Consider the following 24,589-nt stretch of genomic DNA (forward strand, 5'->3'; position numbering starts at 1 on the left):
AGTCTTTTCTTATTTATTTGAAAATGCCCTTTTACTATATGTTCTAGTATTCACTTGTGTTTTTATGGGCATTCTATTTCATTGCTTTGTATTATGTATCACTATGTCATCTTAAGTATCGTAGTTTTATTATATGTTTTATTATCTGGTAGGGAAAGTGCTCCCTTATTACTCTTAGAAAAATCGAATGCTTATTCCTCCAAATGAACTTTTGAATATTTTGGCCAAGATTTCCCTGCCAAATAAAAATCTTGTTAGTGTTGAATTGTTATATGCTTAGATTAATTGGAGGGAGGGGTCATTGATATCTTGAACAGATAAGAGCTCCAAGCCAGGAAAATGCTGTATCTTACTATTTATATGAGTGTTTTTATGCCCCCCAGTAAAGTTTTATAGTTTCTCTATATGCATGATGCATTTCTTCAGTTAATTCCTTATTATTTTAGAGTTCTTATTGCTGTTATGAATAAACCATTCTCCCCCAATATATTTTTAATTCATACATTCTTTGTAGGAAAGGACTTAATCACTTACAACAAAATCATTTCAATTTCTATCATTTCCACCAGATGGCAGTCTCGGGCATGTCCATTTGTAAAGCCGCCGAGGGCTCTGGTGACAAGAAGGGCAGTGGCTGCAGACCTTCCAAGCCCCTAAAAGTACAAGGACATGAAGGTTTTTGGTTTTGTTTTTTTTTTAATCTGAAAGAAAAATGAACCCCACATTATCTAATTGTGTTATTTATACTGCTATTAACCTGTAATCTTAAAGTCCGTTAACAGAGGCAGAGAAAAACTTTCACTGCACCTTTCAAAATTGCATATTCTCTGTCCCTGTGATAAACACCTGTGTCTTTGGGGAAATATTTTGATTTTATTCCAGGGATTCTCATGGTTAGAGGCAGACTTTAATCTGTCATGCTTGTTTCCCTTCTCCTAAAAGCACCATTTAAATGAGAAGTTACTAGGTTCCTAAATGTTCATGTAAGAACATCTTTCTTTGATTCTGGTATTTGTGATGTCCAGATCTCTTCCGAAATGAGGCTCAGTGTTTAGAGTCAACAGAAAGGAAAGTAAGTTTGTAACCAGCTTGTTCTACATGAATACAAATTTTAATAACTCCCTTAGATTAGACACTTTTTAAACTAGTTTAGATCACGTCAAAGACTTCTGTTTAAGAATATAGAAGGTAGTGGATATCTTGGTCACACAAGACACCAGCTCAGATATTTTCTGGAAAATACTTTCGCAGTGGCCAAAAAACTGTACTTTTGAATGACATATCACCTAAGCAAACTCCCCTCTTGTGCCTTTTATTATAATTCCATTTGTTAACTTTTATATAACAGTAGTAAATGACTAGAACTATACAGTAACTATATACATTCCCTCTCTGAGAGATTGTCCACTCCCAGACCGAAAGCTGCAAAAAAGAATGATAAATAACCCATGTTTGGTCCTTGAGCACAAAGGCTGCCAAATTTAATTCTTGCTTTTCCAAAGAACTGCTATAAATATTCTAGGAAGTAATAAAGCAAAATTTTGAAAGACAGCAGATTATTTCTTTTAGGGAGACCATGGAAAAGTTTGATGTTTTGGTCTCTGGATAATTCTGTGATGTAGTATGTGGAGTCACAGATATCTTGAGTGTATTCCATGGATTTATTCATGTTTTGCATAATATCTGAGAGTGAATATTGAAATAAGGCTTATGGCAATCTCAGCTACGTAGTAGGTATTTCTAGAGCTTGCATGTAATGTACTAAGACCTACCTTTAAGACAAAATTGGAATTGGTTAGAATTAGGTTTATAGCATACCACACATTTCCAGGTCGTTAGGGGTAACCTAAATTATATCAATAAAACTGTAAGTTAAATGTACCTGGAAGATTGGCCATGTAAAATTGTCTTTGAAAAGGAAGGAATTCCCTTCTAATAATCCACGTTTGTATTGTATGTATGATTTTTTTAGGGCTTTTTGCATTTTCAGGGTGGAACATGCATGAATATAACAGGTAAGATGGAATATTCCCCATTACAGCATTATACTGTAGTAGACTAGACTAAAGAAGTAGACCATGAAAAATTTATATGATGCTAATTGCTTTAACTCTAGGGGTGAATGGGAGGGAGGCAAAATAGATTACATTTTCTAGACTGATTTCACATCAAAAAACAGCACACACATTTCAGTTGTATCTCAGTAAAACTAGAGGAACACACACGAATGTTTGTCCATTTGAGAGATAAAAGTGGCCAAAAAAAGCAAATTCTGAATGATTTGTAGTTTATGTCCTCAAAAGTTTTAACATAGTAGCTCTGAAGAATTGTCATTTGTGTGCTCTTCAAAAACAGAGTAATAAATTTTGTAGCTGGTCAGATCTTTATATATTTATGGAATTTCAAAGTTGGAAAAAGACATTTAGCAGCCTCTCATCTGACCCTCCAGGAACCAAAATCTTTCATTTTGGGCAGCTCTCCTGGTCCCCAGTTGGTGGTTTCCTCCTTCATTTGTCGTATTAGCTCAAGACCAAACATTTAACAGCAGCTACTGTGACGACTCCTAGCCTTTACTCTTTTCTATCACCAGTTCACTCATCATATGTCCTGGCTTCTGTTGTCTTTACCATTCAAGACCCTTTTGTGCAAATGCTCTAGTTTTCTGTGTCTTTCTGAAAGTGCTCAACCCAGAGCTAACATAAGTAGCAGAGCTGTCATTCCTTTGTGTAGTTAATACTCTTCATCTATTTAGCACCCAAATGATGGACTAGCTTTTCTGACACTCACATGATATTGTGTGAGTCTTCAAAGGTTAATGATTTTTACTGCTGTTAAACAATTTCCCCTCATCCCACACTTGTGTAGTTGGTGTTTTGTTTATTAACCTACTTTGCAGGACCTACATTTATTAAGTTTTCTTTTGTTTGATTCATTAACCTTTTTAGATGTTTTTGGATCCATGTAAGATCAATTTGCTATCTTTTTCTGATCACTCCAAAATTTCATATGTTAAACCTTGTATATTGAATGAAACAAGTCTGAGGATAGTGATCTATCGTAGGCCTCCAAAACTTTGCAGTCAGATACAGGTTGGCCAAGGGATCAATCAACACCCGTTAGTAAGGATGTAGTGATTTGCTGCAGTCCATATCTCTCCAAGGTTACAGAGGATATTGTTGGAGTTTACATTCCTTGCAGAAGTCCTGCATTTCCCAAATGTTAGTCAAGTAACTGCCCCTAAAAGTTTGGAGTCACACCTGTTGATTCAGAGTGAGTGATGGTCTCTCCTAAAGAATTAGAAAACGCTAGAAGGATCTTCCCTGAGATCAGTTTCAAGTTGCCATCATTTTGGGCCTGTCCTCAAAATTGGAATGACCTTTTCTCTTTTTGATGTTGTGGCTGGTCCCTCCCTCGTCCACACTTGTCTCAAATGTAAACAGTGGGCTGCTCAGAAATATTCTTAGATTTTCAGTATCATTTTCTTATTTTCTGTCAGCGTAGAATAGGAAATGAAGTTCATATTGGCCTTATCCCTTGTGTATAACTTGGCTAATTTACATCTTTACCTTGACCCCATTCCTATACATACCTGCAGATTTCTGGTGGTGGTTTTGCTAAAGGTGTTTCTTGTATCACTTAAACATTTTTGGAATTTGGACTTGTTACATTTCTTCCTGTGAAAACTGCTGGTTTCCTGTTTTTGTTTATTTGGTAATATTACTGTTTTTAGGTACATCTCCCTTTTTCATCCTGTATGTGTGTGATTCTTAAAAAGTATTTTCAAAAATAACGCCGATATGTTTTTAGAAAAACAAAAAAACAAAACTCTTAACGAGGCTGAGAGCCTGAGTGAGGTCAGGTGCGGCATGTAGCTGGAAGATGGGATGGAGCAAAACAGTGCAGTGTCCAAAGGGATGCAATTCACATTTCAGGCCATGGGGACAAGATGCAGGAAAGTGTTCTCAGTATATAAAAGTAGTACAGTTAAATTGCAACCAATATCTGACAGGTGGAAGTAAAGTGACTGTCCAGCAGCAGCCCTGGCTGGAATGTTACATTCGCTTTGGGAAAGGAGAACAGCATAGCTTTCTTCTTTACATTCTTCCCTACCTGTATTATATCCTCTTTCCCCCAAAAAACAACAACAACAACAACAACAACAACAACAAAAAAAAAACAGCTGGAGTATAACAGAGGAACTCAGCTCCATGCAGGTGATTGTAAAGGACTAGCTGTGACTCGCTAGGCTTTAGTTCAGCCCTCCTGGAAGATCCCTTCTGGGGCACACTCTGTAGCAGGTGCCTTTTATCTCTTTTCTTGACTTCCTCCATGACCAGGGCTGCAAAAATAAACTGATGGGAAGGAGGAGAATGACCCACATGTAGACAGCTTTGTAAATCTCTGCAGCTATACTTACCATATATACTGTTGATAGTGTATTTGTGTGCATTTATGTATGTATACTATACTTCAATAAAAATATTTGTTTTTAAAAAAAGGGAACCTTGGCTGATACAATAAACTTTATATATATTTGTATTCATAGGAAGTTTTTCTCTTTTAATGGAACACAAAAATAGTTGAGTAGATGGGTCAGATAATGCTTTGGATAGTATGAACTAAAGTACATTTAATGAAAAACTCACTTTCAGGGCAGTGGGGAGAAAGGGGAGCCTTAAAAAGATAAGCGGTGTTTTAATCAGGGTAAGCAAAACTGCTGCAAAAAAACAGAAGCAAACCTGTAATGGTTCAAATACTAGAAGTTCATTTCTTACTTGTGTTTACCAGAGTGGGTGTTCCAGATAAGTATGCTGCTTTCTCCCACGTGGTGATTGAAGTCTGAGACTGTTGCCATCTTGTGGCTACATCATCCCCCAGGGCCTTGTTGTCATCTGTATCCAATGAGAAGGGGAAAGTGAGCAAGGAAAAGGTTCCCTTACTTCTTAAAAGTCTCACTACATTTGAGGAATTGAAATCATAGAAGACATATTCTCTGACCACAGTGGAATCAACCTAGAAGTCAGTAACAGAAGAGCAGCACACTTCTAAATAATCCATGTGCCAAAGAAGAAGTTATAAGAAAAACTAGAAAATATCTTGAGCAGATCGAAAATGAAAATCACAGCATACCAAAGTTTGGGGGCTGCAGCTAAGACAATATTTAGTGGGAAATGCATAGCTTTAATCACTTATATGAGAAAGAATGTAAGGTCTCTAATTAAATTTTCAACCTAAGCAGTGAGTACAAGTGTGAGGAAGGAAGGAAAGGTAGGGTAAGAACAGAAAGCCATGAAATAGAAATCAAAAAATAGCAAAATCAAATTAAAAGCTACTCTTGAAAATATCCATAAAAGTGATAACTTCTAATCAGAAAACAAATTGTCAGTATGAGAAATGAACAGGAGAACACCTTACCACAGATCCTATAGACTTTTATAAAAAGGAATATTGGGAAAAAAATTATTCCTATGAAATCAACAACTTAGGAAACATTTGAAAACCAGTGTAATTCAACAGTGGGAGGGAGTATGAAAAAAAAAACCATTATCTTATTACATTCAGAAAAAGCGTTTGACAAAATACAGAACCTATTTATGGTTGGAATTCTCAGCAAAGCACAAATAGAAGGGAACTTGCTCAATCTGACAAACGGTAACTAAGTAACACCTAAACCTAAAATCTTTAATAGTAAAAGACTGATACTTTCCCTCTGATATGCTGAACAAGGCAAGAATGTCTGGTGTCACCTCTGGTGTTCCAGGTGACTGGAGGTTTAAGCCAGTACAACAAGACAGAAAGGAAATTAAAAGCATACAGATTGGGAAATTGAAAAAAGAAATTGTAAAGAAAGACACATAAAACTATCCATTTGAATATGGGATGATTGTGTAAGTAGAAAATGATAAGGAATCTATAAAACAACTAATAAGCTTAGCAAGGTCACAGGATACAGGGTCAATGTACTAGAATATCTCTATTTTTATATACTGGAACAAGCAATTAAAAATTGAAATGAAAAAAAAATTAAAACAAAAAAATTGAAATGAAAAATTTTACAATAGCATCAAAAAACAATGAGAGGCGCCTGACTGACTCAGTTGATGGAGCATGGGGCTCTTCATCTTGGATTTGTGAGTTCAAGCCCCACATTGGGCATAGAGCTTACTTAAAAACAAACTCTTCAAGAGACGCTGTTAAGAAAATAAAAGGCAAGCCTGGGGCAAAACATAACTGATAAAAGACTCATGTTTATAATAGACAAAATTTTTAAATGGGGAGGATATTGAAAACCTGAGCATTATACCAAGGAAGATAGAACAAATGACTGACTAGTAAGCACGAATGCATGAAGTTATTAGTCACTAAGGAAATGAAAATTGTAATAACCAGTACAACTCACTAGGATAAAGTTACAAAGACCAGCATCACCAATTGTCCTCAATAATGTGGAGCCGAGAGAATGCTCACACATTGCCCATGGGAAGGGAAAAAGGTCCAACCACTTTAGAATACAATTCGGCACGTTATCTTTTTTTTTTTTTTTAAGATTTTTTTTTTTTTTTTTTTTTAGAGAGCACAAGCAGGGGGAGCAGCAGAGGGAGAAGGAGAAGCAAGCTCCCCTTTGAGCAGGGAGCCCAATGCGGGGCTCTATCCCAGGACCCCCGGGATCATGACCTGAGCCAAAGGCAGACATGTAACCTACTCAATCACCCAGGCACCCCTGGCACATTATTTTAGTTAGTATAGCTTCATAGTAATTCTCGCAATCAGGTAGTAGGAATCTTCCAGTATAATCCTCCTTTATCAGAGTTGCTCTGACTGGTTCAAACATTCCAACAAACCCACCTCCCTTATAAGCTTTAATACTATACTAACCTTATGACCAGCGATTCCTCAATATTTACCCAAGAAAAGTGAAAACATATGTCCACATGAAAATCTGTACAGAAATGTTTGTAGGAGCTTCATTTATAATAGTCCAAAATTAGAAACACCCCCAAATTCCTTCAACTGGTGTAAAGGATAAACTATATCCATACTAATGAATGCTGTTTCACAGTAAAAAGGGATAAACTACTAATTCACGCAACAATATGGCCTTATGCGGAATGAAAGAAGACACAAAAGATATATCTGATACGATCCCATCCATCTGATGTTCAAGAAAGGCAGAATTATAGTGACAACATATCAGTTGTTGCCAGGGCTGGGGATTGACAGCAGAGGGGTGTAGAGAGCTTTCTGGAATGATGGAATGCTTCACTCTCATGAGTGTGGTGGTCATCACATAGCTATACATTTGTCAGATTTCATCAAATTATACATCTGAAAGTGGTAAGTGTGTATTCAATACCCCGTTAATCTGACTACAAGAAAAATGTGTTAATGTAGATTTGGGTTTGTGGGTATTCACTGTAAAATTTTTTCAAATCTGATTTATGTTTCATAATTTCCATTTTAACATATTTCAAAAGATATGAACTTGAGATAAAAATCACCAGAGAAGAATACTCCAAATTTTATGGCCTGAGTTCTTTTTCACAGGGGCCCCTCTTTGTGACCTGCTTAGGGTAAGTAGCAACAGGAACTTACTATTTATTTATTTATATAGTAGCTATATGTATATAAGAATGTACTTACTATCTGATTATTACTTAATGGTTCTCTTAAGCAGCTATGGGGATGAGAGTAAGGTTGGAGTGAGGAGGAAGCTTTGCTAAGTAATCCATTCATATGGGCTGAATTATGTGATATCAAAAAATAGGAATTGATCAAGGCCATTTTATTACATAATCCTATCTGCTGCCTCCCCCAGCAACCAGGAAAACTTATTTGTAGAACATAGCTTTAAAATATTGTAGAGGCACCTGGCTGGCTCAGTCAGTGGGACATTTTGGTCTTGATCTCTGGGTCATGAGTTCAAGCTCCATGTTGGGCATAGGGTTTGCATTAAAAAATAATAACATAAAATAAAATATTATAAAAGTAATTAAAATTGTATTGAAATCCAGCTATAGAAGATGCCCATGGTTGATTTTCTCTCTTCAAGAGCCATGGCTTTGTAACATTTTAAAGCAGTCCCTTCATTGCCAAAACCAAAACCCCTTTCATTTACTACTTATAAAAAGTAGAGTGCCTCCACTGTAATTATGACTTTCATTTTTGATGTCTCTTCATGCTTAGGAGAGTGGAAATCTACCTTTTAAGCAAAGACCATTGCCTTACAGATACAAAGGTGTTAGCATTCATTGAAGCTTTTGGAGTGATAACTTTTTGTAATGACCTCTTAACATATTTAGTTGTTTGTCTTTATTCGATAGGTCTAGGGTTGACAAATTTTGTAAAGGGCCAGCGAGTAAGTATTTTAGGCTTTGAGAGCCACATCGTCTCTGTCTCTCAGCTCCTCTGCTATGGCAAGCCGCCACAGATAACACACAAATGAAAGCATTTCATTCATTATAAAATTTTATTTACAGACATGTATTGGGCTGGATTTGATCTGGGACAAAGTTCGCTGACCCTGGCTGTAGATGATAAACACACCCCAAAACAAATCTGCTACCTGCTGTGACAAAGAGTTTATAGAGTCAGGTAACCTGGGTACTTCTATAAAGAAAACTAATATTGATATGATAACAGAGAGGTTTAGGAAATGCTACTCCAAAATATGGCAGCTGGGCATATTGCATATTCCAAGCTGGAAGAATTTGAGAAATAGCATGTTCAGGAAGGACTTTCTGACCCTCCTCTGAAGCAGCTCCTAAAACCGCTCTGTGACAAGATGCCCACCTGGCTCAGTTGGTTGGGCATGGAGCTCTTGATCTTGGGATGCTAAGTTAAGCCCCATGTTGGGTGTAGAGATTCTACAAAAGTAAAGTAGGACCCTCTCATGAGGGGAACCTGGGGTGGCTCAGTTAGTCAAGCATCTGCCTTTAGCTCAGGTCATGATCTCAGAGTCCTAGGATAGAGCCCCACGTTGGGCTCCCTGTTCCCTGGGGAGTCTGCTTGTCCCCCTCCCCCTCCCAATTCTTGATCTTGGGATTATGAGTTTTTTACATTTAAGAAAAAAAACAGAAAAATTAATATTTCTTACTTGGAATAATTGAAGATATAAAATTATCCCCAAGCAGATCATTCTTGTTTTGTGAAGAATAATTTGAACCATTCCCTTTAGTTCTATAAATGTAGTGAGTAGACTCTATTGTTCTGGTACTTCATGCTTACTAGCAATTGTTATAATGTTAACAGTAACTTGTATCAGTGACATAGGCCTCACCATGTTCTGCTCTTTGTTGAGGAGGGAGCTGACCAATCCTTACAAGAGGAGCCTCTTAACATTGGTAGGTAGCTTGTATATGCTATTTAATTAAATGTTTAATTGAGTTTTATTTAAATTTATCTAAAATAAATTTTAAAATTTAAATGTATTTTGCTTAATCTTCATGACAACCCTGAAGTAAGTGTAACAGGTGAAAGAGCTGAGGTCCAGCCAAGGAGGTTGAATAATTGACCCAGGACCATGGATGGAAGTTTATAAGTTGCTGATCTGGAATTTAAACTGGTCCCAAGATTTTGCCATGTCACCATGCCAAATCGAGGTGAATTACATGAAATTGTAACCCCACCAGCAAGAACAGTGAAGGGCACTGGGCTGTGCCACTAAAGCAGGTGGTGGTGAGCAAGTCATACGGTTGTTGGGCATCTTTGTTTCATCTCCTATAAACAGAAGAGATTGATAATCAATGGTTCCCCCAAACCAGAACTTGAATCCAAGTTTCTACTTGTCCGTCACAAAATTAGAAAAACAAGGACAGTATAGTTCTCCCTTGAAGCTACAATTTACCTACTTAAAGAATTTTCCTGTCATCTAAGATTTGTGTTTTTACATGTTTTGGCATTACAGTGTCCTTCATATAATAAGATACTGGGAGTAGACTATTTTTTAATATCCTTATTGAACAAAGTGAAATGTTGGTGTTGTATTTTTGGTTCTCCCCATTTTGGGATTTTTTTTTGCCCATAAAATCCCAAAGTTTGGAAATCATTGTTCTAATTATATACAAACTAGCAGGGTGAATATTTGTTGTTAGGATTTTATTAGGGCTACAGATTTTTTTTTCATTAAAACTTTTTTTTTCAGTTTGAAAATTCTGGTCTAGGGGCACCTGGGTGGTTCAGTGGTTGAGCTTCTGCCTTTGGCTCAGGTCGTGATCTCGGTGTCTTGGGATCAAGTCCCACCATCGGGCTCCCTGCAGGGAGCCTGCTTCTCCCTCTGTCTATGTCTCTGCCTCTCTCTATGTATCTCTCATGAATAAATAAATAAAATATTTTAAAAAAGAAAAGTCTGTTATATATGAAGCCTGTTATAGAAAGAAAGCTAATACTTCAGACAGAGCAAAGACTAGAGGAGTATTCATTCGGTCATACACAAGGCCCTTTAAAGAGATTACGGATATGTTGTGCAGATCCTCTCAAACCTGGATTTGAATTAATTACCCTCATATAAAATTTGGGAGATTCTACATATTAATGCAGATTTTCAGCTTCTCTGGAAGTTAGATCTGTCAATCTCAGTTCTTCATTGTTGCTGTAGCTGAGTGTCCACTGCCCCTATAGTCCGGGGAGGAGCCTTCTCATCTGCCACCACCTTGCTGTTACCCAGTCATCCATGTGTGTCATTTCAGTCTGGCAGGCTTTGGCCTTTGAAACCTTCTGCAGTGTAGTCCAGGTACCACTGCACTGGCCTCACCTAGGAGGTGCTTAGAAATGCAGCACTAAATCAGAACTGCATTTTAACAAGATCTACAGAAGATTTGTATGCAGATTAAAGTCTGCCGAGCCTTACCCAAGATGATCCCAGCAAGATTCTGAACGTTGATCATTGGCAAAGCCCTGGCCTGCTCACTGTGGTGACAGGTACAGCGCTCAGCCATCAGAGTGGAAAGGCCAAATAAAATCACATATTAAAATAGCTGTAATTATGAGGATGAATATACAAATGAGTAAGGAGTTCTGGGAGGGCTAGATGAGTGTCCACTGGAGTTATATTGGTGGGGGATGGCAGATGGAGCAGGGCCTCAGGAGAGGTGGGAACAAGTGTCCAGAACAAGGTGTTCATAGACTAAAGTGGTGAAACAGTAAACATCACTGGTTGACTTGAGCAGAGAGCCTGATTTGGAGATATTCAGAGAGAAATAAGATTAGAACATAGTGTGGGCATGGACTGAAGCTTAGACTTCTAAGCCAAGATATGTGGACTTTGTCTTCTTTATCGTGAGAAGCCACTGAAGGCTACAGAGGCTCAATATAAGTGTTATTGAGAAGATCAGTGGCCTGGCAGATTGTTAGGGTCAGTGGGCTTTACTTTATAGGGACATATTCCCAATGGGTTTATCTATATGGCTACCTTTGGGTAAAGCCATTTCCTTAAAGTATGACATATTTTGTGTCTTTTCTACCTATACTGGCACTCTGTCCCCTGATATATGTTCCCAGAGACCCTGATCCAGCTGAATGTTTCCTGGCTTTAAGTCAGACCTTGCTAAGACTGTCCATTAAAGGTCAGGGACCCGTAGAGCTCCACCCATCCACAGAATACTGGGTTTGGCCTGGGAGTTGAGGGTATCACTCAATATCCAACAACCACATTTCCCCAGCTTTAAATTGCAGAGAATGGCGTTTGTGTCCTAGTGAAGTTCTAATGCACAGTGTTCTCAGATGACTGTAGCAGTTGATTCGTGCTCTTTGATTTTGGAGCAAGACCATTTGTGGCAGTACAGTGTCTACCGGTGCTGATAATTACAAGTTTTCTGGAGCAGCTCCGTGTGTCTGAATTTGAAGTATTTGTCACAGGGTGGGTAACTTTGGTGTTTGACTGTTGGGTGACCTTTTTCAACAGAACTTTGTTAAAGACCAGATATTATGTGTCATTATTTCTTTTGTGATTCTGGACTTTTTTTTTTTTTTGAGAGCAGTCTTTAAACAGTAAAGAATTGAGACACCCTCAGGTTCAAACACTTTATAAATCAGCCCATTACACTGTGGATCCAATTACATGGTTGGCCAATGATGTCACATAAGGACATGATTATGCTTTTTTTGTTTCTGTGTATGTTGTTTTGTTTTTTAATGTCTGGAGGATAGGCCACCAGGAAGGCACAGTGGTGAAGTGTTACTATTAATAGCAGTTGCTCTGGATTGACAATGGCCACGGAAATCCCTCAACTATGATTGTCACAAATCTGGGCCTGAGTTACATAGAGATGTGTGTCATTCATCAGGCCGAAGTATTAGCTCCAGGCTGCACCTGGTGCATAAGTGGCTGTTGGGAATACAAATTAAACATTGATGCAGCTCAACAACAAAAAATTGAATAACCTAATTAGATAAGGGGCAAAGGACTTGGACAGACATTTCTCCAAAGATGATATGCAAATGCTGGCAAGAATGGGAAAGATTAGCAGTAATCATCAGAAAAATACAAATCAAAACCACAATAAAACATCACATCCACATCCATCAGGATGGCTACTATAAAAACAAACCAAAACAGAAAATCGGGAGTGCCAGCAAGGATATGGAGGAACCAGAACCCTTGTGCTGTGTCGGTGAGATTGTTTAACAGCACAACCACTATGGAAAGCATTATGGAGTTTCCTCATAAAGCTAAAACTGTGGGCAGCCCGGGTTGGCTCAGCAGTTTGGCGCCGCCTTCAGCCCAGGGGTGTGATCCTGGGGACCTGGGATCAAGTCCCATGTTGGGCTCCCTGCATGGAGCCTGCTTCTCCCTCCGCCTGTGTCTCTGCCTCTCTCTCTGTGTGTCTCTCATGAATGAATAAATAAAATCTTAAAAAAAAAAGTTAAAACTGAATTCCCATATGATTTAACAATCCCAGATCTGGATACATATCCACAGAAATTAAAAGTAGGCTTTTTTTTTTAAAGGATTCATTCATTCATTCATTCATTCATTCATTTATGAGAGAGAGAGAGAGATGAGGGGAAGAGGGAGAAGCAAGCTCCCCATTGAGCAGGAAGCCTGATGTGGGAATCAATCCCAGGGCCTCAGGATCATGAGCTGAAGGCAGATGCCCAACCGACTGAGCCACCCAGGTACCTCTAAAAGTAGGCTCTTGGAAGACATAAACAAAATGTGGTGTTACATATGCAATGGAATATTATTCAGTTTTAAAAAGGGAAGGAGATGCTGACACCAGCTACATGAACGGACCTCAAGGACAATATCCCAAGTAGAATAGGCCAGTCATGGAAAGACAAATACTGTATGATTCCACTTATAGAAGGTAGCTAAAGATGTTAAATGCCTGGAGACTGAAAGTAGGATGGTGGTTACTAAGGGTTGAAGGGAGGGGGGATAGTTGTTTAATGAGTGTGTAAAGTTTCAGATTTGCAAGATGAAATAATTTCTAGAGATCGGTTTCACAACAATGTAACAATGTGAATATACTTAACACTACTGAACCGTACACTTAAAAATGTTAAGACAGGGATCCCTGGGTGGCTCAGCGGTTTAGTGCTGCCTTCGGCCCAGGGCATAATCCTGGAGTCCTGGGATCGAGTCCCACATCGGGCTCCCTGCATGGAGCCTGCTTCTCCCTCTGCCTGTGTCTCTGCCTCTCTGTCTCTCTGTGTCTCTCATGAATAAATAAATAAAATCTTTAAAAAAATGTTAAGACAGTATATCTTATGTGTTTTTTCATCACCATTGAAAAAAATGTTAAGCACGTGATAGATTAATTGCATCAATATCCCAGGTAATGGCTTCCCTGTATCCAGGTCCTTTGCCCCAGAACTTCACACATGGACTCTGGGCTTGGTCCATACAGTACAATCCAAACGGGGCTAGGGGCCTTTTGAGGCTGGTCACAAAAAGGAAATAATTGTGCTTTGTTTTCTTTCTGCGGTTGGGACACTCACATAGGGGGACCAAGCCAAAATGCTATGAGGAAACCCGAAGTAAGCCCCTATGGAAAGACTACCTAAAGAGGTCCATGTGGAGAGAACTGGGACCCCCTGGCTGATGGCCAATATCACCCTCACCAAAAAGATAGATGTATGGTAAGTAAGCCCTGAAGAGATACTCAATGTCATTAGTAATTAGGGATGTACAAATCAAAATCACAACAAAATACCACTCTGTACCTACTAGAATCACTAAACTTAAACCTAGTGAACATAGCAAGTGTGGCAAGGATGTGCAAGTACTGGGACGCTCATATGCTGCTAAAGGTAATACCAAATGGTGCAGCCACTTTCCAAGACAGTTTTGTAGTTCCTTAAAAGGCAAAACACATGCCTCCTATATGATCCAGCCTTCCACTCCTAGGTATGTACCTGAAAGAAAAGAAAGTCATATTCTTACAGAGACATGATTGTTCATAGCAGTTTTATTTATCATAGTAAAAAACTGGAACCCCCCCCCCCCCCAACAATGGTATGTTCATACAATGGAATTCTACTCAGAAGTAAGAAGGAATGTACTTAGCAACTATGAGATACCACTACCCTCCTATCAGAATGGCTGACATCTGGGCACCTGGGTGGCTCAGTGATTGAGCATCTGCCTTTGGCTCAGGTCCTGATCCTCATGAATAGATAAAATCTTAAAAAAAAAAAAAAAAAGAATGGCTGACATCCGAAACAGTAACAAGACTAAATGTTAGTAAAGAAGTGAGTAAGACTTACACACTCTTATTCATTGCTGGTGGGAATGTAAAATGGTATGGCCACTTTGGAAGACAGTGTGGCGGTCATGCAGGTAATGGACATGTTCATTATTTTGATTGTGGTGATAGTTTCATGGGTGTATACACATGTTAAAACTTACCAAATTATATACTTTTTAAAAAATTTTATTTATTTATTAATGAGAGATACAGAGGGAGATACAGGCTCCCTGTAGGGAGCCCAGTGCGGAACTTGATCCCAGGACCCTGGGATCATAACCTGAGCAAAAGGCAGACGCTCAACCACTGAGCCACCCAGGTGTCCCTCAAATTATACACTTTAAATAAGTATGGTTTATCATATGTCAGTTTTCTTTTGGTAAAGCCATTTTTCAAAGGCCAGAATCAAACAGTAACCCAACTGTTGATTTTCATGACACAACAGTTGATGGGCAGTTTGGTTGACCTGGAGTAGGTGGCCTCCACTGATGCCAGCTGGGCTTGCTCAAGCGTCTGCGGTCCATTGAGCAGCTGCCTGGGGAACAGCTGGTCAAGAAGACCCTACATGGGCAGATTCCATGCTCCTTCCCACATCTCCCACATCCCTCCTTCATCTTTCTGCAGGCCAGCCTGGGCATGATCTCCTGGTGATGGGAGAAGTGAAAGAGGAGCAAGAATGCACAATTTTTAGAACTGCTTTTTGTGGTGGTGTCCCATTGGCCAAAGCAAGCCACACGTCCAAGCCCAGGCTCAGAGTGTTAAGGGTCTAAGACAAAAGGGGCAAAAGGCATGCATACAGGGATGCAATAAGTGCAATTAATACATCATGTACTTTAACAATGTTTTAATTTATGTTTATTTCTTTAATTCCATCAAGAAAGTACTTTTATGCAATGACTTTTATATATGTTAATTTCTTATATATAATTTGCAATTGCTTTTAATCTCTTACTGAACAAAATTCAGCTACTGATTTCTTTGCATTAATTCTTTGTGTATGAAACGTAGTAAGGTTTTTTTTTTTTTTGAAAAGTTTTGTTGTGACATTTGTCACACTCATTCCGTTCACGTTTCTTTTGCCATTTTTTGGGTTATATTAGATCATAAAAATGTTTTAAAGTAGTCTAACTTCCAGCAGAAACATGTTTAAATATTCTCCTCAGATTTGAATGGTGATGTAAGTTTAACTTCCCTCTCTAACAGGCATAAATCTATTTTTTGTTTCCTTCTTATTAGAACTTTTTTTTTTAAGATTTTATTTATTTATTCATGAGAGAAACACAGAGAGAGAGAGATCGAGGCAGAGATACAGGCAGAGGGAGAAGCAGGCTCCATGCAGGGAGCCTGATGTGGGACTCGATCCCGGGACTCCAGGATCACACCCTGGGCTGAAGGCGGCACTAAACCGCTGAGCCACTGGGGCTGCCCTAGAACTGGTTTTTAAAAAACGTTTTACTCTGGACCGTATTTATAACAGTCAGTCCAGAACCAAGTTAAATGTTATGGTTGAGGTGGGGCCCCTGGGTGGCTCAATTGGTTGAACATCTGTCTTTGGCTCAGGTCATGATCCCAGGGTCCTGGGATTGAGCCCTGCATCGGGCTCCCTGCTCAGCAGGGAGTCTGCTTCTCTCTCTGCCCGTCCCCCACTCATGTTCTCTCTCCCCCAAGTAAATAAATATTTTTTAAAAGGAAAAAAAGGGAAACTGGCCGGGTATCCAAGATCAGAGAGCACATGGTAGAGGCACAGTGGCATCTCACTTCCTCTGACTTCAAATCTCCTTCATTAAACTTGTACCAAGGCAGGAACATTTAACTAGGTGATAAAAATCTACATTTTTGTGCAGAATGTACTTTCTACTTTTCCTCTTCTTCCTCGTCTTCCTCCTCCTCTTCCTTCTTCATAGAGTTTGGTCTATCAGTCTTTAAGTGATAATTCTTTTTTTTTAAAAAAAGATTTTATTCATCCATTTGACAGAGAGAACCAGCACAAGCAGGTGGGGGGGGGAGCAAAGAGAGAGAGGGAGAAAGGGGCTGAGCAGGGAGCCTGATGCCGGGCTGGATTCCAGCACGCTGAGATCATGACATGACCCAAAGGCAGACTTTCAATGGACTAAGCACCCAGGTGCCCCTTTACGTGACTATTCTTTTATTCATTTAATAATGTACCAAGCACAGAGCAGGAGGCTGGGAACTTAGAGATAACTTTGCAGTAGGTCCTGCCCTCGGCTAAACAGGTGAATGCAACATGGGAAATCATTCTTCTCTTTCAAATGGTCACAAACCTGACAGGTTATATGTTGCATATCACTTTGGTGGGTTTGCTGCTGAGTGGACGTCTTTATGATATGATGACTTTAAAATGCCTTATATACATATATTCCCTCCCTCCCCCACTGATGACTACTTCTGTATGTTTGTTTACTCACAGAGTGTTTCTGGATCTTGTGGTATTCCCTAATATTCTATCTCCTGTTTCCTAGATATTTTTCTCTTCTTTGCTTTATTAGCATGATTGTGTAAGTCACTTGGGGTTTGAATTTACAGAGCAGACTTATCTTCATTATCTCTGATTCTTTGTCCTGATTATCCCTGGTGCCTCTTAAAGCTTCCTTAGTCATTTTGTTCCTTATTCACATTTAAAAGTTTTAGCAGCAGTGTGTTTGGCTTTCTGCAATCAATACATGCTTTTAAAAATATCCTTGAAAGTAAGTTTTACTGATCCTTTGTGCTTGGAATTCTTAGCTTTATGGTTATCTTGTCTAGATGACTGCCAGCTGCCTCTTCTGTCTGGTGTTTCAGTATTGGTTCATTGAAATTCTTTTCTGTCTTCTTTCTTAAAGTTTGCTTTTTTTTCTCTTTCCCTTAGATATGGGTATGGTGTTTATGAATTTTGGATGGCTGTTGCTAGGGGAAGTCACCCTATTTGGAAAATATGCTGAATGACTAATATTCTATCACATGGATATACAATAATAATTTTTTAGCTGGTCTTGCGTCATTGAACATTTAGGTTATTTCCAGTGTTTTCTATTATAAACAGCACTGTAATTTATAAGCCTCATTATATGCAAATTCTTGTTCTTTTTTTTAAGATTTTATTTATTTATTTGAGAGGAGAGAGAGCTGGGAGGTGGTGGGCAGGAGGAGAGGGACTTCCCTCTGGGCAGGGAGCCTGACTCGGGGCTCAATCCCAAGACCCTGAGATCATGACTTGAGCCAAGGGCAGATGCTTAACCAACTGAGCCTCCCAGGCACCCCTACTAGCTGAAAATTTAATAATGAATGCACACTTTCATCTGCCATTTCCCTCACACAACTCTGGTTATATTATCTGTACTGTTCTAAAACATTTTTTCCACTTTACACTATATTTTGAATATTTTTTTATCAGCCCAGATACATAAACTTGTCTTTGTAGGAGCTATGTGCTATACCATTGTCTGAATATGCCATAGTTTATTTATTCTCTAGTGATGTATATTTAGATTGTCTCCAATTTTGTTGTGTACATCCTTGTACACATATCTTGTTGGTTCCATCTTCAATATAAGTTGTTTTTTTTTTTAAGATTTTTACTTATTTATTAGTGAGACAGAGAGAGGCAGAGAGACATTGGCAGAGGGAGAAAGAGGTTCCCTGTGGGGAGCCTGATATGGGATTTGATCCCAGGACCCTGAGATCACACCCTGAGCCAAAGGCAGATGCTCCAATATAAGGTTTTAGCTGTATAATTTCCAAGTCAAATGTTACATGATTTCTTTTCTTTTTTCTTTTCTTTTCTTTTTTTTTTTTTTTTTAAGATTTTATTTATTTGACAGAGAGAGGGAGAAATGGAGAAGGAGAGGGAGAGAAAGGCACAAGCCTGGGAGCAGCAAAGGGAGAGGGACAAGCAGGCTCTTAAGCAGGGAGCCTGACACAGGGCTCAATCCTAGGACCCCGAGATCATGACCTGAGCCGAAGACAGACACTTAACCAACTGGGCTACCCAGGTGCCCAAAGTTTATGCAATTTCTAATTTTGACATATATTCCCAAATTGTTCTACATAAAGTTTGCTCTACTTTATGCATGAATGTATGAGTGCCAGTTCCCATATATTTTCGAATGCTGGATTATTGAAGTATTTCATTTTTGCCAAAATGATAGTTTAAAAATATATCAGGGATCCCTGGGTGGCGCAGCGGTTTGGCGCCTGCCTTTGGCCCGGGGCACGATCCTGGAGACCCGGGATCGAGTCCCACGTCGGGCTCCCGGTGCATGGAGCCTGCTTCTCCCTCTGCCTGTGTCTCTGCCTCTCTCTCTCTCTCTGTGACTATCATAAATAAATAAAAAAAGTTAAAAAAAAATTTATAAAAATAGTGTATATCTTTTGAATTTTTGTTTCTGTATCTTTAATTTTGGGTGAAATTTACATTTTTTTTGTTTATTAAACACTTGTAATTTTTTTTCCTGCCAACTGCTTATATCCTTTGTCCATTTTCCTATATTGTGGTGTTAATTTGTACAATCAATTTCTATATTATGGAAATCAGCTTGTCATATGGCTTTGCCATTTAGCTTTTATCTTTGTGGATTGTTCTTTTTTATTTTATTTTTACTTTTTTTTCAAGGTTTATTTATTTGAGAGAGAGAGAGAGAAAGAGAGAGAGTGAGAATAGGGGAAGGGACAGAAGGAAAGGGCGAAGCAGATTCCCCACCAAGCAGGAAGTCCAGTGTGGGGCTTGATCCTGGGACTCTGAGATCATGACCAGAGCCAAAGGCAGACACTCAACTAAGCCACCAGGTGCCCCTAGAACTTATTTTGATGTAAGGAATAAGGAAAGCTATATAATTTTGTTTTCTCTTTCAAATAGCTAGCTAGTGTCCAACATTATTTACTAAATAATCTCTTTTCCTGATTGGAAATGTTGCCTTTTCATGTTCTAAATTCTCTTCTGAATAAGTGTCTATTTTTGATGACTCCCATCTGTTCAATTGATCATTTGACCTATCCCTTCTTTCGTACCAACTCCTTATTTTACTGGAGTTTTTATTTTTAAATTTAATGGAACTGGCTTCATTTATTACTCTGAAAATGTTAAAACTCACGATACACATTGCCAAATTACTTTCTAGAATTATTGTGTTAATTTACAACAGACACTTGTCAGCACTATTATCTTTTAGAAATTCTTTGCCAGTGTGATTGAAAGTGCTCATTTGTTTCTCTGATATTAATGAGTTGATTTGTGTGAAATGTCTTTATATTTTTCCCAAGTTTTCTACTGGCATTTATACTTTTTAATTGATATCATGAAATTTTATATATTCGTATTAAAGCCTAACAATATATATGTACCTTTGATATTAAAGACAAAAGTGCTTTGGCATATTTATTACCAACATATTTCTCAACTTCATATATACTCTTTAATCAGTATACTTTGTTATATTATATATCCAAAAATTTTGTTCAATCTAATCCAGCAATCTTCTTTTCTGATTGCTTTTGTTGTTTTAAAAAAAATCCTCTCACTAAAGACCAGAGAATCATTCAATTGTTTTTATTCTTTATTTTTTAAAAAGATTAAAAAAAATTTTTTTAATTAGTCTCTACACATAATTGTGGGGCTCAAACTCATGACCCTGAGAACAAGAGTTGCATGCACTTCCAACTGAGCCAGCCAAGCACCCTTTGTTTTTAAAAGCTTCTAGTTTGCATATCCTGGAAACTCAAAGTATTGCTATTTTAAATGTAGGGAAGTTATTATTTTATTTATTTTTAAAGATTTTACTTATTTGACACAGCAGAAGTAGGGGGGAGCAGCAGGCAGAGGCAGAGGGAGAAGCAGATCCTCACTGAGCAGGGAGCCCAATGTAGGACTTGATCCCAGGACTGCATGATCAGGACCCGAGCTGAAGGCAGACATTCAGCCGACTGAGCCACCCAGGGGCCCCAGGAAGTTATTATCTGAAATAAAATATAGAGAAGTAATATGGGGCACCTGACTGGCTCAAGTCCATAGAGCATGTGACTCTTGATCTTGGGGTTATTAGAGTGAGCCCCATGTCGGTGTAGAAAAGTTGAAATGAAACATTTTTTAAAAATTTATTTATTTATTTATTTATTTATTTATTATTTATTTATTATTTGTTATTTATTATTATTTATTTCTTTATTTATGATTTTATTTATTCATGAGAGACAGAGAGACAGAGACACAGGCAGAGGGAGAAGCAGACTCCGTGTGGGGAGCCCGATGCGGGACTCGATCCTTGAGCTCCAGGATCACGCTCTGAGCCGAAGGCAGACACTAAACCGCTGAGCCACCCAGGCGTCCCAAAATGGAACATTTTTGTCACGAAGGCATATTGCTGTGGCGTAGAGTTTTCTCTACATTTATATGATTGCACATTTAGGATTTGAGGATTTATAGTTATTTTTATGATTTAGAATAATTTTAAAACTGAGTATTTTTGCACATTGTTTTTTTCCCAAACAGTAACTGAATTTCAAGAATTAGATCCTGTGTGAAAATTACCATTATGTTTTTGAGATAAAGCAATTTTAAGACACAATGTTTAAATTCTTTTGATTTTTAAAAAATTCACAAGGTGCGTAATTAATAATGAGAGATGCTAGTTATTGGATGCATTCGATGAACTAGGTATTGGGATTTACTCATTTAAAAAAGTAACCTGGACAAAATCAAATGGTTTATTCCTCTGTACCATACACTGCTTCTAAATCATTCTACAAAAGAACAAAAACTCAGCACCCATAAGAATTCATACAGCTTTTTTTTTTTTTTTTAAGGTTTTATTTATTTATTCCTAAGGGTCACGGAGAGAGAGCCAGAGACATAGGCAGAGGGAGAAGCAGGCTCCCCGCAGGGAGTCCAATGCAGGAATCAATGAGATCCTGGTGTCCTGGATCAGGGCATGATCCCAGAACACCAGGATCACTCCCTGAGTCAAAGGCAGAGGCTCAACCACTGAGTTACCCACGAGTCCCTCATATGGCTTTTTTAAAGAAAAAAAATTCTTGTTATCTGATCAAATGAGTCATAGGGTTGTTAAAATGCCACTGATTAAATGGGAACCGTGAGTCATCTTATATTCTTGGAAGGCTTGCAGAATCTTTAGGAAAGCATACCTAACTTTAATGCAGTTTCCTCAAGGTCACAAATGTTGTAGTTTACACATGTCAATGATTAAATAACTCTTTTATTTTTTTTTTAAGATTTTATTTATTTGGGGCAGCCTGGGTGGCCCAGCGGTTTAGTGCTGCCTTCAGCCCAGGGCATGATCCTAGGGACCCAGGATCGAGTCCCATGTCGAGCTCCCTGTGTGGAGCCTGCTTCTCCCTCTGCCTGTGTCTCTGCCTCTCTCTCTCTCTCTCTCTGTGTCTCATGAATAAATAAAATCTTTAAAGAAAAAAGATTTTATTTACAGAGAGTGAGCAAGCACAAATGGAGGGGCAGAGAGAGACTCTCAAGCAGACTGCATGGAGCTTGACTCGGGGACCCTGCGACCCTGAGATCACGTTCTGAGCCAAAATCAAGAGTTGGCTGCTGATGAAATAACTCTTAAGTGCAGGTATTAGGTGCATTTATATTTACCTATAGTTAAGCACTTGAACATGCAAGTCATGGAATCCTTTCTCTTTATCCTCTCCTTCTCCATCTTCAGAAAGTGCTTCCAAGAATGGAAGGTAAAAAACAGGAAAGAAGACTGAAGGCATCTGGCGTCCAACAGAGTATACAAATGGTTATTTATATGGTTGACCTGAACTGAGATGAAATTAGCTTCCATAACAACGTGTTGTTCCTTGTCCCCATTCTTCCTCTTGGATTTGTAGGAAGAGACCTTCACGCCAAAACATAAAGGAGAGCCTGTTGCCGCTTGCAAAATTTAGTTTCTTTTTCTCATACCTAGCTAAAATGAACACTTAAAAAAGATTACATATTTATTTATTTGACAGAGGAAGAGCACAAGCAGGGGAAGCAGCAGGCAGAAGGAGAGCAAGAAGCAGGGAGCCTGACTCAGGGCTCCATCCCAGGACCCTGGGATCAGGATCTGTGCTGAAGGCCGACGCTTAACAGCTGGGCCACTCAGGTGCCCCCAAAATGAACATTTTTAAGCTTTTTTTTTTTTAATGTGGCAAAATATACATGATATAAAATTTACTACTTTATTCAAGTATACAATTCAATGGCATTAAGCACTTTTACATTGTTGTGCAACTTTTTCATCCTCCCATTTGGAAACTCTGTACTCAGTAAACATTGATTCCTCGTTACTCGCCTCCTCTTAACCCCTGCTAACCACCCTTCTACTCTCTGCATAAACTAGTTTAGGGGTCCCCTAGAAGTGGAATCGTGCACTTTTTGTGGCCGGCTTCGTTCACTTAACACAATGCCCTCCAGGTTCATCCATGTTAGGGCCTGCAACAGGATTTCCTTTCCACGGCTGAGTAACATTCTATTCCTGGCATGTATCACATTTCGTCCATTCACCTGTCGAGGGGTGTTTGGCTTGTTAACACCTTTTGACTATTGTGAATAGTGCTGCTGTGAACACCGGTGTCCTCCGTCCAGTCACATCTGAAATCGCAGTGGAACCCCGCCTCCCGTTTCCCTTTCTTCCCCTCTGGGCCCCTGTCCCCATCCAGGTCTGAATCCCTCCGTGTTGGGACTTGAGCCATAACAGCCTCAAGGGCTGATGTAAAGAGAATTTTTTTTAAAAGATTTATTTATTTATGATAGAGAGAGAGAGAGAGAGGCAGAGACACAGGAGGAGGGAGAAGCAGGCTCCATGCGGGGAGCCCGACGCGGGATTGGATCCCAGGACCCCATGATCACGCCCTGGGCCAAAGGCAGATGCTCAACCTCTGAGCCGGCAGGTGTCCCAAGAAGTTTTTTTTTTTTTTTTTTTTTTTAAACCCCTTTTACCTTTGCCCTTTCTCGCTTGCCTGGACTTTGGCCAGCCAGGTTTATTTATAAACCACCAAAGCTCCTTAAGAAGCCCAGCGTTTCAGCCCGCCTGTCCACCGTTGTTATTGCAGGAAGGGACAGCGAAGGGACAAGGCTGCGCGACATGGCCAAGGGGACGGACCGGAGAGGCTCCGGGGCGCTGAGGATGCAGGCGTGCCGGACCAACAACGGCTTTGTGCAGAACGAGGGCCTCCCGGCCAGCGAGCCCGAGCCCGAGCCCGAGCCCGAGCCCGAGCCCGAGCCCGAGCCCGAGCCCGAGCCCGAGCCCGAGCGGGCGCGGGGCCCGGCCAGCTCGCCTCCCTGCCCGGGCGGGGCCGCGGGGCTGGGGCTGGGGCTGGGGCTGGGGCTGGGGCTGGGGCTGGGGGCCGCGGGGCCGTACGCAGGCATGCCCAAGGAGGTGCTGTTCCAGTTCTCGCGCCGGGCCCGCTACCGGGCGCCCCGGGAGGCCCTCTTCTGGCTCACCGTGGCTTCGGTGCTCGCGCTCACGGGCGCCACCATCGCCATCATCGCCGTGTCGCCCAGGTGCCTGGACTGGTGGCAGGCGGGGCCCGTGTACCGGATCTACCCGAGGTCTTTCAGGGACAGCGACGCGGATGGGAACGGAGACCTGAAAGGTGGGTGCGGGCGGCGGGGGGGGGGGGGGCTCCCGACCCAGCCCACGGCGCGCGCTCAGGTTCCGCCGCTGAGCCCCCCGGCGCCCCTGGCCGGGAGCTGCTTATTAGTAAAGAAGCATAAATAATGTTTTAGGGACCCCCGGGGGGCTCAGCGGTTCAGCGCCCGCCTTCAGCCCAGGGCGTGACCCTGGAGCCCCGGGATCGAGTCCCGCGTCGGGCTCCCTGCATGGAGCCTGCTTCTCCCTCTGCCTGTGTCTCTCTCTGCCTCTCTCTCTCTGTGGGTCTCATGAATAAATAAAATCTTTAAAAAATAA

At 40.1% G+C, this 24,589-nt stretch overlaps 2 protein-coding genes and 1 long non-coding RNA gene across 5 annotated transcripts in view; 2 read left to right on the forward strand and 1 right to left on the reverse strand.

Moving 5' to 3' along the window:
- The window catches only part of PPM1B (protein phosphatase, Mg2+/Mn2+ dependent 1B), an 88,614-nt gene extending 87,890 nt beyond the window's left edge, over positions 1–724 (forward strand). The window contains exon 7 of the mRNA XM_035695920.2: positions 570–724. The gene's annotated coding sequence lies outside the window, so the exon portion shown is untranslated. The remainder of the gene's footprint in view (positions 1–569) is intronic.
- LOC125755951 (uncharacterized) lies at positions 523–23,874 on the reverse strand. Of its 2 annotated transcripts, XR_007413605.1 has the most exons (4): positions 23,620–23,874; positions 14,258–14,355; positions 4,776–4,892; positions 523–653 (listed from the first exon to the last, which is right to left on the reverse strand). It is a non-coding gene; the product is annotated as an uncharacterized LOC125755951 (long non-coding RNA). The 2 variants fall into 2 exon arrangements; XR_007413604.1 differs by lacking the exon at positions 14,258–14,355.
- The window catches only part of SLC3A1 (solute carrier family 3 member 1), a 46,381-nt gene continuing 36,321 nt past the window's right edge, over positions 14,530–24,589 (forward strand). Inside the window, exons 1-2 of one of the 2 annotated variants that reach the window (XM_025465472.3) lie at positions 14,530–14,691; positions 23,733–24,275. In XM_025465472.3, coding sequence (XP_025321257.3) covers positions 23,765–24,275 — 511 coding nt within the window. In that variant the 5' untranslated portion in view covers positions 14,530–14,691; positions 23,733–23,764. Of the gene's footprint in view, positions 14,692–23,732; positions 24,276–24,589 lie in introns of those variants that run through there. The other variant, XM_049115493.1, reaches the window with a different exon arrangement.

Source organism: Canis lupus, chromosome 10 (genome assembly GCF_003254725.2).
Source record: "Canis lupus dingo isolate Sandy chromosome 10, ASM325472v2, whole genome shotgun sequence".
In the NCBI taxonomy this organism is placed as follows: Eukaryota; Metazoa; Chordata; class Mammalia; order Carnivora; family Canidae; genus Canis; species Canis lupus.